Here is a 13,209-nt window from a genome sequence, read left to right as displayed (position 1 = left end):
CTGAAAATAAACGACTCAATACTATTGCAAGGGTAGGAAGGAAAATGATAAGGGAACAGTCTTACCTCTAAAACATCCCGGACAAGATGATCAAGGAAGGTATCCAGATCCTCCTTGGCATAGCAATCGAAGTCAGCAGGGGTGGCATAGTTTTCAAACATATCATTCCGGCGATCATCCAAAGTCATCCAGGCCAAGAGGTTCTTCAACACATCCTCCTCCACCAACTTCTGGCTCTCCTCCTCGTTAGGGCCCGAAGCAGAAACCCACCTACGCTGGGGAGTTCCAGAACCACCAGCAACTTCCTCCGCAGCCTTCCTCTTGCGAGGGTTCAAAGTTCCTACCTCCTCTTCCTCCAACTCCAGCACCTCAACCTCCTCGGGCTCCGGGATAATTGGCGCAGTAACCACCGGAGCACTTTGCCTCACGCTATTTCCCGAGGAACCAACATCCCGGGTCTGAGAGCCACTACCCCCACCAAATGTCTTCTTTCCCGAGTCCAACTGCACAGCACCACCGATCTTGAACCTTCCTGCCAAATCCTTAAATTGTTGCGATATAGCGTGATGGAAAGGGTTCAGGAAGGGTAGACCTGCACAAGGAACACCAATTTTAAAAAGAAGCACTAGGGCAAAGATATACAACAAGAAAATCACAAAAAAATACTAATGTAAAGCACTTACAGCCAACGTTAAACAATGTTTGGTTATCTAAAAAGGTATCCCGGGTCCACTGGGCACCAAGAACAACCACAAAGTCATACATCTTCACCAGGGCATCTCCACTGAACTGCTCGGATGGGAACCTGTTATTTTAGCAAAAGGCTAAAGTTGGACGTCAATATGATAGAGGATTCGGGATACATCGTAACCAATGCCGACGCCCGGATACAGAAATTTGTGGAAATAAAAGAGAAAACCAAGGTAGAACCTGCTGCCCAGACGGTGGAGATAGAATTGGATCCCGGGAACCCCACCCGGAAGTTGAAAATTGGAAAAGGCCTAGAGACATCCTTCCAGGAAGAGCTCATTTTGTTGTTAAGGGAATATGCGGATGTATTCGCATGGGCACCGAAAGATATGCCCGAGATTGACCAGTCCGTGGCAATTCACAGTGTGGATGTAGACCCGAGGAAAAGACCGATCAAACTAGAAAAGGAGAAACTTCGCCCCCGAGCGACAACAAGCAATAGACGAAGAAATAGAGAAGCTACTCAGGGCCTACATCATCTGCGAAATCAAGTATCCCGACTGGCTCGTCAATGTGGTGCTAGTCAAGAAACCGAATGGAAAGTGGAGAATGTATGTCGACTACACGAGCCTCAACGCTGCATGTCCCAAAGATTCCTATCCCATCCCAAACATTGACTAGTTGATCGACGCAACTTCGGGCCACACCATGCTCAACTTTATGGACGCATTTTCAGGATATAACCAGGTCCACATGAGTCCTGAAGACATAGCCAAAGCAGCCTTCATCACTCATAGGGGAGTCTATGCCTTCATCATGATGCCTTTCGGGCTCATCAACGCCGGAGCCACCTACTAGAAAATGATGAACACAATTTTCAAAAGCCAACTGGGGAGAAATATGGAATCTTATGTAGACGACATGATCTCCAAGTTATTCACGGTCCCAGATCACATAAAAGACCTCAAGGAGTGTTTTGACAACCTGAGGAGATACAACATGAAACTGAACCCGAAGAAATGTGCAATCGGGGTACCTTCAGGTAAATTCCTGGGATTCTTGGTCATCGAAAGAGGAATAGAAGCAAACCCGGAGAAAATCAACTCCATAATAGAAATGAAGATACCTCACACTCAGAAGGACATCAAAAAGTTGGCTGGATGCCTGGCGGCCCTGCGCAGGTTCATCCCGAAGCTGGCAGAAAGATGTCTCCCATTCTTCAAGTTATTAAAAGGTGCCCGAAACAAGAAGTTAGTGGATTGGACCCCAAAATGCCACACAACTTTTGAAGAAATCAAGAGACACCTGATGAACCCCCCGGTGCTATCAAAAGCCAAGCCCGACGAGCCCTTATCCTTCTACATCGCCGCCGGCCCCAAGGTTGTCTCTTCGGCCCTAGTCCGGGAGGAAGGAGGAATGCAAAAACCCATCTACTATGTCAGCCAAGTCCTCAAGAATGCCGAGACTCGGTACCCAAACTTGGAAAAATTCGCTTTGGCCCTTGTACACTCCAGCAGGAAGCTGAGGCAATACTTCCAAGTCCGAGAGATTAGAGTGGTCACAGATCAGCAACTCAGGAAGATCATCCACAAGCCAGACGCCTCCGAAAGGCTAGTTAACTGGGCCATTGAATTAAGCCAATTTAACATCAAATTCGTGCCACGCACGGCGATAAGAGGCCCAGGCCTTAGCAGAATTCATCATGGAATGCACCTTCCCGGAGCAACAACTACCCTCCTCCCATGAGACAACCCCGAAAGAAACCAACCCGGGAACGGAATTCTGGAAGCTCTATGTGGATTGGTCATCTATGGTCGAAAGGTTCAGAGCAGGCCTCATTCTAATCAGCCCGGAAGGCTTTACCATTCAACAAACAATAACTTTTGCCTTCAGAGCAACGAATAATCAGGCCGAATATGAGGCACTCATCTCCGGACTCAGATTGGAAAAATCTCTAGGCGTTTCGAAGGTGATCGTCTACAGTGACTCTCAGATTGTGGTCAAGCAAACCAGTGGAGAATATATTGCGAAAGATCCAACATTGGCACAATACCAGGCAATGGTGCGGAATATCCTGAAAGCCACTCCCGATATCAGCATACTTCAAACCAACAGAGAAGATAAATCCAAAGCAGACGAGCTGTCCAAGCTCGTACAAAACACTTCGGACCTTGCTAGTTCAGTGTACTTCGAGGAACTCAAGGCACCAAGCATAGAGCGATATGAGGTCCTGTGCATCGGGGGCGCAGACAATTGGATGACCCCTACATAGCTTACTTAAGGGATGGGACGCTCCCGGAGGACCTGAACAAAGCTAGATACTTAAAGCACAAAGCTGCTCGTTTCTTCCTGGAAGACGGTCAGTTATACAGAAGAACCTTTTCAGCACCCACCCTGAAGTGTGTGGACCCGAATGAGGCAAATTACAATCTCCGGGAAGTTCATGAAGGCATCTGCGGAGACCACCTGGCGGCCGAAGCTCTAGCCTACAAAGTCATCAGGAAAGGATATTACTGGCCGATAGTCCACTCTGACTCCATTGCCTATGTTAAGAAATACCCCCAGTGCCAGAAATTCAGCAACGTTCCCAGGCAAAGCCCCAGCCTGCCGGCATCGGTATTATCTCCGATCCCATTTACTGTTTGGGGCATAGATATCATGGGCCCCTTTCTCCGAGCAAAAGGTGACCTCCGCTACGTCCTGGTAGCCATTGATTACATGACAAAGTGGGTAGAAGCTAAGGCCATGAGGACAATCAATCAACAAGATTGTATCAAGTTTATGGATTCAATCGTCATGAGGTTCGGGATTCCGGTAGTTCTCGTCTCCGAAAATCCCGCAGTTCGTCGGGTCCGACTTCGAGGCATATCTGAAAGAGCTCGGAATCAAGCACAAAAGGGAATCGGTCGCACATCCTCGGGAGAATGGACAGGTTGAAGTAACTAACAGAACCATACTTCGGGGCCTGGAAAAAAGACTAGAAGAGTCCAAGAAAACTTGGCCTGATGAGCTTCCGAAAGTCCTGTGGTCCTATAGAACCAACCCCAGAACGGGAACCAATGAGACCCCCTTCGAGCTTGCATACGGTACCGAAGCCCGCATACCAATCAAAACTGGGTCCCCTTCCCACAGAGACATCAACTTTGACGAGATCTCAAACATTGAGGGACTTAAGACCAACATGAAGCTCCTAGACGAGGTAAGAGACAAGGCAGTAAAAAGGATGGAAGGCTACAAAGAAAAGACAAAACTCTACTTCGGGAAGAAGGCAAAAATCAGAGAGTACGAAGCGGGAGACTTGGTACTCCGGCACACCGAGCCCTCGGACCCAACCAATCAAGGAAAACTCCAACCCAACTGGGAAGGCCCCTATAGGGTTAAAAAAGTGCTCCGACCAGGAACCTACAAGTTAAGCTATCTCGATGGAACCGAAGTCCCAAACACTTGGCACGGAGCCCGCCTAAGGAAATTCTACCAGTAAAGGTAGGGCACACATCCCGGGATCTCCTCTACTTTTAGGCTATGACAGCTTGATTTAATTTTCAACATTTTCCCCGGAATGTATTTTTGTTGTATTATAATTTAAATGAAAACCCCACCTTGAGCACCCCATAGCTCGAGATTATTCTACTTTCATTCGATCACTATCGTTATATTACTTAGAAAATAGAATTTTAAACCCCTCCCCGGGGACCACTACACAAACCATGTGTACTTATAAAATTTTATTCAGTTAAAATTTTAAACCCCATCCCAGGGACCATAACATAAACCATGTGTACTTACAAAATTTTATTCAGTTTGAATTTCAAACCCCCATCCCGGGGACTATTACACAAACCATGTGTACTTATAAAATTTTATTCAGTTAAAATTATAAACCCCATCCCCGACCATAACACAAAATATGTGTACTTACAAAATTTTATTCAGTTAGAATTTTAAACCCCCATCCCGGGGACTACTACACAAACCATGTGTACTTATAAAATTTTATTCAGTTAAAATTTTAAACCCCATCCCGGGGACCATAAAACAAACCATGTGTACTTACAAAATTTTATCTATCCAGTTAAAATTTTAAACCCCATCTCGTGGATCGTATCACGAAGCACGTGTACTTAGAAAAATTTCGACGAATGAAAGCAAAGCCAAATATGAAAAGGAAATATATTTAAATGCATTCCCGAGGCAAACCAAGCCCCGGGACAAATCCAAACCAAAGTCAAATGAAATCCAAATAACAAAGTCTAAAAGCCACAAGGGCTAAGTGTGAAATGACGGCAAACTATAAAAAAAAATTGCAAGGCACAAAGCCTGGGTTTTCATTCTTAATTCTTCAGTTCTCGGGAGGAGGGGGAGTCTTCTCGCGACCCTCTTCGGGAGGCGGAGGCGGCTGTGCCCCGGAGGTACCCACCTCAGCAGCTTTGGCTTCTTCACGACGGAGCTCTTCTGCGAGGTACAGCTCTATGAACCCGTCCATATCACCACCCGGATTCTCATCCAGATAAGCAGAAGCGATGTCCCAGCAAATATTGACCTTCTCAAAGATCTTGCTGTTGAGCTCCTCGTAATAAGCAGGGGTACCCCAGAAGGACTCAAGCACCTCCTCTGCCCGGGGCCTGGCAACAAGCTCTTTCTTCAAGTTCTCCACCTCCGTCCGGAGGGATCCAACCAACTGCTCCGCAGCCTCCCGAGACTTCACTGCCTCAGCAACAACCTTCTTATGTTCACGAGACTCCCTCTCCTTCACCTCCCGATACTTGGTGAAGGTTTCCTTCTCCTTAGACAGCTCCTTTACCGGCCTTATTCTTGGCTTCCCTTATGCGGTAATTGTGAAGAATGGTGGAGCAGCCGCTGATCCGAGCATTGGCCTGAAAATAAATGACTCAATACTATTGCAAGGGTAGGAAGGAAAATGATAAGGGAACAGTCTTACCTCCGAAACATCCCGGACAAGATGATCAAGGAAGGTATCCAGATCCTCCTTGGCATAGCAATCGAAGTCAGCAGGGGTGGCATAGTTTTCAAACATTTCATTCCGGCGATCATCCAAAGTCATCCATGCCAAGAGGTTCTTCAACACATCCTCCTCCACCAACTTCTGGCTCTCCTCCTCGTTAGGGCCCGAAGCAGAAACCCACCTACGCTGGGGAGTTCCAGAACCACCAGCAACTTCCTCCGCAGCCTTCCTCTTGCGAGGGTTCAAAGTTCCTACCTCCTCTTCCTCCAACTCCAGCACCTCAACCTCCTCGGGCTCCGGGATAATTGGCGTAGTAACCACCGGAGCACTTTGCCTCATGCTATTTCCCGAGGAACCAACATCCCGGGTCTGAGAGCCACTACCCCCACCTACTGTCTTCTTTCCCGAGTCCAACTGCACAGCGCCACCGATCTTGAACCTTCCGGCCAAATCCTTAAATTGTTGTGACATAGCGTGATGGAAAGGGTTCAGGAAGGGTAGACCTGCACAAGGAACACCAATTTTAAAAAGAAGCACCAGGGCAAAGATATACAACAAGAAAAGCACAAAAAAATACTAATGTAAAGCACTTACAGCCAACGTTAAACAATGTTTGGTTATCTAAAATGGTATCCCGGGTCCACTGGGCACCAAGAACAACCACAAAGTCATACATCTTCACCAGGGCATCTCCACCGAATCGCTCGGATGGGAACCTGTTATTTTTTAAAGCAGTTTTGTACAAAGGCATAAACTCCAGGTCCTAGCCGCGGACGAAGATGAACTCTTGGTGCCAGCCCCAGAGCGAGTTCAACATAAAGACGGGTGCTTTTTTGGCATCGGAAGGGAGCCCACAACCATCTATATTAAAGGTAAACTCAAAAAGGGGAGGCAAGGTGGACTTCTTAATTTTAAAAAGGTAGTGGAAAGTTTAAACGTGGGAAGATACTTCTTCACATGGCAGCAGGCAAGGAACCAAGAAACCCACTTAACAGAATTCGGGGCCTACTGGGTGAAAGGTATCCCGTAGACATCACGACACAAAGACTTGGTAAATTGATGAAGGTTGGGCCTCATACTACGTAGATGCTCTAAAGGAATTCCTGCCCAACCATCAACGGGGCGGTGATAAACCCTCTCGTGAGGCTCGGGCCACCTCCACTCCATATCATCCCCGAAATGGAAAACAACCTTCACTAGATCATCAATCTGCTGAAAGGTATACTCGGAGAGGTCGGGATGGCGGGGAGCTGGAACATACCTAGTCCCGAAGCATTGTAGAAAAGCTGATCCATACGGGCCCCATCATAAGGTTCTATGCCCCCGGGCCTGTAAGCGGTAGTAAGGTCCCTGAAGTAATAATCGTGGGGAGGACTATTCTCCCGAGTTTGAACAAAGTAATGATCTATGTCTACCCAAGACCCGTCTCTTCTACCCAAGGTCTGCCCGGGGTTCAAAAGGAAAGTAGGTAACTCCTCAACTACAGCTTGGCGGCGGGGAGGCATATTTTCTGGTTCCGGGAAAGAGTCACTCGAAGAATGTTCGGGAAATCCAAAATGGGGACGGTCAGGTCTACGGTTAAGGTTAGCCAATTGTTTCCTTCTACCCCTCCTAACCATATAACCCCGGAGTCTATGCCATTTCGGGAAGAAAAGGAAAAAGAAAGAAACACAAAAGCTACTTAGAAACAGTTAACCTTAAAATCAAAATACCAAAGTACATCACACAACCTATACATACATATATACGCCTACAACACATGTCATGAACAGTCATAAAAACAAAGAACAAGCCCAGTTTTTTGCATAAATTAAACCCCTAATTCGCACACATACAGACACCAAAACACAAATCCAGATTCACTACAAACATCAACTGTTTCTTTGCAAACAAAAACTATAAATCTAAACAATAAACAACAACCTGTTCGATCGACCAAAACTCGACACAACAAAAACAAACTGATTCAGATGCTTGGACATACATGCATTCTAAGAACTCAGACTACAAGTATTCGCTAAACAATCACGAGGAAACAAAGAATAGAATGAAGAAAAGTTCAAAAACTTACAAGAAAGCAGGAGAAATAAGGCGGCTTCAAAAGAGAAAAGCTCCCAAATTCGCCTTGGAGAAAAGTTGCAGAGAGTTTTTGTGTTTGCAATTGCGTAAAGAAAAAAGAAATGACAAAGGTGGAGTATTTATAGGCACAAATGAAGAGGTAACCCACTCAACTGACACACAATCGTGTCCGTCGAATGAAGACACGTGGCACAATCCTGAGTGTCCAGAAAATAACCGCTGCAGTTAATGATTACATCGCTGTAATTATTTAACAGGCGCGGCTTTTGAGGAGAAAAGGGGGGAAAAACTGCAACGTTTCGTATATATACATATACTCACACATGTATTCGTACAAGAAGCTCAACCGCCGCCTGACACTCCGGGAAAAGCGTTAAAATACTACCCACCTGTCGCATCCACACCTAGTCACCCAAACACAACCCCGGGGACTTGTATCCAACAACACCCCGGGGTTAGGGGCCACAAATCAAAGGAAAAATGATAAAAATTTTCCAAGTGTCAAGAACCAAAAGGCCTACCCAAACATAACCCCGGGGACTTGTATCCAACAACACCCCGGGGTTAGGGGCCACAAATCAAAGGAAAATGATAAAAAAATTTCAAGTGTCAAGAACCAAAAGGCCTACCCAAACACAACCCCGGGGACTTGTATCCAACAACATCCCGGGGTTAGGGGCCACAAATCAAAGGAAAAATGATAAAAAAAATTCCCAGTGTCAAGAACCAAAAGGCCGACCCAAACACAACCCCGGGGACTTATATCCAACAACACCCCGGGGTTAGGGGCCACAAATCAAAGGAAAAATGATAAAAAAATTTCCAAGTGTCAAGAACCAAAAGGACTACCCAAACACAACCCCGGGGACTTGTATCCAACAACACCCCGGGTTAGGGGCCACAAATCAAAGGAGTGATAAAATTTTTCCAAGATAACTACTCCCCCATCCGGGAAAACCCGCATAAGGGAGTGAGAGGCAAATGATAGGCCAGAAGTAACCAAGCCCAAATAAAGGAACAGAAACCCAAAAGAGATAACACCCCAGGCCCAAGCCGGGGTGGTCCCCGGTGCCACGTGGCACAGGACAAAAGAGTCAACTGTCTCATGTTACCCAAAATGGAACAATTGTATCCCAGCCGTCCATTGGTAAAGATCCCAAGGTAACTCTGATGGAGAAAGGACACCTGACCACACAGTCCATCCGAACCGTCCAATCAATCAACAACCAAGAATGATCAAATGCCCAGATTAAAAGATACAAACCCCAAAAACCCTAAATCTTGGAACCTATAAAAGGCCCCAAAAAGAGGGTTTTAGGGGTTGAAAAAAAACATTTGACTGCTACACACCTATACACATACCATCACATATATTTTGAATAGCTCCGTCTTCCCTCTTCTTCTTCTTAAAAAAAACTCATTTCTTACTCTCACACCGGAGTTGTCGCGGGAGACAACCCCTCCGGTTCTGTTTTGCAGAGACCCCTACCTAGCAAGTTAACCTCATTTCAACCGCTACGAGAACTTGGTCCTAGCCCACGTGATAAGGGAGAAGATCCGGGAAGAAACAGAGTTATCAGATATAACGCTTGTTATAAACAAATATGAGAGAAAATACTTTAAATATCAAGAGTTACTCCAGTACATGATTATTCATGGACGAACCAGTCTCATCTTCCCCACAGTAGTTGGTCTCATCTTCCCCACAGTAGTTGGTCTCATCTTCCCCACAGTAACAATGCAGCAAGCATAACTTGGTGCTCAACAAAACAGGATATCGGGAAGATGTCCGCATGCATCAAACACTTTGTGGATTTCGTTTCCGAGTCAAGGATATATATTTAGAGACGAATTAATTTCCATAAGATAACTAATAAAACTAATCAAAATGAACACAGTAGATTCTCTGGACACCATTAGTATGAATTTGGCTTTCTAACAAATCACCCCCCGCAACTTTAACATGGAGATTAACAGACTTCTACATCCCACAATTTTACTGCTGTTTTTTTTGGATGATGGAAGAAAACATCTGATTGACATCAGTATTTGCTTATTACAGTATTTGCTTCAAATGTCTCGCTCCTCCCCTCCAACATATATATTTCATCTCAATTCTCACCTCCGACCTCACCCAGCCTTGCCTTATCCAACCTATATTACAAATATCAACATTAATTTACTCCTACTTCACCTCTAACATTTACTCCATGTTCTGGTCCAAAAGTTCAATACATATACATATATATATATATAACACAACCACACCTAAATTGTGCCAACTTTTAAGATTTTAAGTTGAAAAACAAAGCCAACTGAGAAATAATTACTGTTATTGATACTATTCTTTCGCAATACAGTTAAGTGAATCAACATATATGACAGTGCATCTTTAATTTGAGATGAAATACTGACCAAGCAACTTGCAAATTTATTGATACTTAAGTGCAAAGCATATAAAGTGTTGTACACTAAAATAACACTAGCAGTTAACAAAATTAACAGGCACAGTTATGTGCTGGTAGTTTGAACTTTCTTGGACCTAGATTTCCTGGCAGAAGTACTGGTGGATACACCGACATATATGTCACTTGTCAACCCCCGGTCCGACCAAGCTTCCGTTACTTTGTCATAATTTAATTTCAGGCACGGCCCTCCGCTCAATTCTGGTAGCTCTTCTTCAGCAGCAACAGAATTATATTTTGGAGAATATAAAGACTTCAATTCCACAATTTTCTCAACCTTCTTTTTCTTCTTTTGTGCTGCTGCTGATTGGGTTTTCATGGATTTGGGTGTGATGTCGGCCACATTTACTGTTGGAAAGCTCCACCAGTTTGATTCATCAATATTTCTCAATGCCCTTACTCCTCCCCTTTTCATTCCGAAGTCGCAATCCAAATTTCTATTAAATCCCAGTCCCAAAGGATAACCAATGCAAGTAGTACTTGTGGACTCATCAATTACACCATCGTTGTTCACACTTAGATTCCCCATGATGCTATCAATGCCTTCTTCGATATCTTCATCCAATATCGACTCCGCATCAAAATCATCTTGATGCCCATCACAAGTTTCCAAAGAATTCCCATACAAATCACTTTCTAGGGAGCTCTGGCAAGCCCTTTCGCAAGAATTCACAACTTTGGGCACAACGCCAAGAATGGGCTTTCCTAGGATCGGCTGATGAAGCAAAAAACCTGAATTGTCTATAGTTCGAAATGGAAGGAGTAATTCTTGAGGCTCGTCTAGAAAACTGTTGTATAATTTGCTAGATTTGCAAAGCTTTGTAAGGTGTTTGGTGGGGAATATCTTAGGGTATGCTGTCGATAGAAGCAAAGCTGCTTCATTGTAGGTCTGACTAGGTCTCTTTCGAGAGGTTCGAGGCTTTCGATGCAAAATTGAAACTGGGGAATTACTTGATTCAGAGAGTGTAGAAGACGGGGACGACGAATGTGAAGTTCTACTAGAAGTAGAAGTTGATTTAACTATGTCAAGATCGAACCCATAAGTCCGGCCTCCTCCGCTTAAACAAGAAGACATTTCAAGTCTAACAAGCAAAAACAGTAAAACCTGAATTCATACAAAAAACAAGATTCTTGACAGATAATTCAAGATACAATATCAAGCAGCAAACTTTAAGACAAATTACAATTGAATTGCATAAAAGATAAAACAATCAAGTAGCCTGCTCATAAAATTCTATACAAAACAAGATTCAGAATAAAAAAAAATTGAGAAGAATTGGCAAGGAGAGTGACCCGCCTGATGGTTTGGCTAGATTTCAACAACCAATAAGGGCAGATAGAAGATGGTAAACAAGCATAAAACCCCTAAACCCTAAAAAGCACTCCAATTTATAAAAAAAGAAGAGAGACAAAAAGAGGGAGAATAAAACTAATTGGTAGAGTAGAATAAAAAGATACCAGAAACCTATAAAAACCCAAAAGGGTATTACAAGTTGAGATCCCAAAGCCTAAAAAAACAATCTTTAATTCATTATTATGCCCACAAATACTTAAAATTTATGAGGGTTTGAAACTATGAGAAAACCAAGAAGAGCCTTGTACTACTAATATAAGACCTAAAAGAGGAAAGGACACTATGTTGATATATATAAGCACTGGGTAGAGAATAGGAAGGACAAATGAGCAGAGAGGTCTCAGAATATATAATGGAAAGAACAATTTGTGAAATTATAAATGCACAGGTCCCAATAAGGGGTGAGAAACATCTAACAAGTAGATTAGAAAAATTAACCAATAGTAGAAACGAGAGAGAGAGAGAGAGTTAATTACAGGGGGAGACAGAGTTTGTATTGAGCAGAGAAAGAGTCACGGGAGGGAGGGAGAAGATAGAAAGTGGGGAAGAGATTTGTTCTGTAAAAATAGCAGAGACCCACCAGTCTTTCTTTGTTGTAGTAATATAATTATGTGTGTGTGTATATATTTGTTGGAAGGTTGTGGGTTTTACTCGCTGTAATGGACGGACAGATAGAAGAGCTGAAACATGATTGAAAGTGGTAAACGAGAGAGATGATAACAGAGGATGCGACAATGCCCCTCAATTTTTTATTTGGACCACACTCTGCAATCCTCCCCGCTGAGTTTTTACTAGTTTTAACTTGGCCGGGTCAGAGTACGGTTCGGTTGGGTTCGGTTTTGAATAAAATCAAAATTTAAATCGTATATTCTTGATATTTTAAAATTTAAAATCAACTTTAAAAATCTTGGTTCGATTATAATCAGATCGGTTTTGGTTTTAAAACCGAATAATTCAAAATTGTCAAAATATGCTAGTAGACTTGAAAAAATCTTTATAAATAATACAAAAAAAATTGTCCGCAAGGGTTGGCTCAGTTGGTTAAAGAGGGGATAACTATCCTCTTGATCACATATTCGAATCCCACGTGAGGAAAATTTATGATTATGACTCCTGAGCTGGGGTCTGTCGCTTAAATGCGGTTTATCTTGATTTCCGTGTTTTGCAGGTTATTGCGTGAGTCCGTAGGGTTTACCCAGTACGCACCCGAAGGGTAACGGCTGCGGATTAGCTACGATAAAAAAAATAAAAAATTACATGGTTAAAATCTCTATATCTTTCCGAAATAAAATTACACTTTGTTAATGGTGCAATGACCATCACAAGACATTTAGCGAAAACATTTGCATTGGAATGGCTGTACAGATTATATCACTTATTCAAGAAGCAACACAAAGAAGCAAGTTAAGTTCTCCTTCTTTTTCTTCAACCCGGCTAGACTGAGAACAACAACTTAGAAATGTTGTATCTCCTTCATTTCTCACTAAAACATTGAGTTCTATATCTTGTTAGAAATGTCTTGAGACGATCTACACTTCTTATATCACATGACTTTTCCATTTAAGCAGTGTAAGACCCTCATTGTTCTAGTTCTTTGAAGAGATATATGGAAACTGCCCATCATAAATCACCAAGGAAGAAAAATCCATATCTCAAGT

The 13,209-nt window shown here is 43.5% G+C and overlaps 1 protein-coding gene across 2 annotated transcripts; it reads right to left on the bottom strand.

Annotated features, from left to right (window-relative positions):
* Window positions 1–10,048: 10,048 nt before the first annotated feature.
* Window positions 10,049–12,305, bottom strand: LOC141713277 (protein CHLOROPLAST IMPORT APPARATUS 2-like). 2 transcript variants are annotated; one of them, XM_074516607.1, is made up of 2 exons: window positions 12,028–12,305; window positions 10,049–11,302 (listed from the first exon to the last, which is right to left on the bottom strand). In XM_074516607.1, exon 2 carries the CDS (start codon window positions 11,270–11,272, stop codon window positions 10,244–10,246), a length of 1,029 nt encoding a protein of 342 aa, XP_074372708.1. In that variant the 5' UTR covers window positions 11,273–11,302; window positions 12,028–12,305; the 3' UTR covers window positions 10,049–10,243. The 2 variants fall into 2 exon arrangements, with proteins under 2 accessions (XP_074372708.1, XP_074372709.1); XM_074516608.1 differs by having other exon boundaries at window positions 10,049–11,279.
* Window positions 12,306–13,209: the final 904 nt, after the last annotated feature.

This window comes from Apium graveolens, chromosome 3, assembly GCF_009905375.1.
Source record: "Apium graveolens cultivar Ventura chromosome 3, ASM990537v1, whole genome shotgun sequence".
In the NCBI taxonomy this organism is placed as follows: Eukaryota; Viridiplantae; Streptophyta; class Magnoliopsida; order Apiales; family Apiaceae; genus Apium; species Apium graveolens.
The sequence above is the reverse complement of the archived record's forward strand: the minus strand, read 5'-3'. Positions and strand labels throughout refer to the sequence as shown.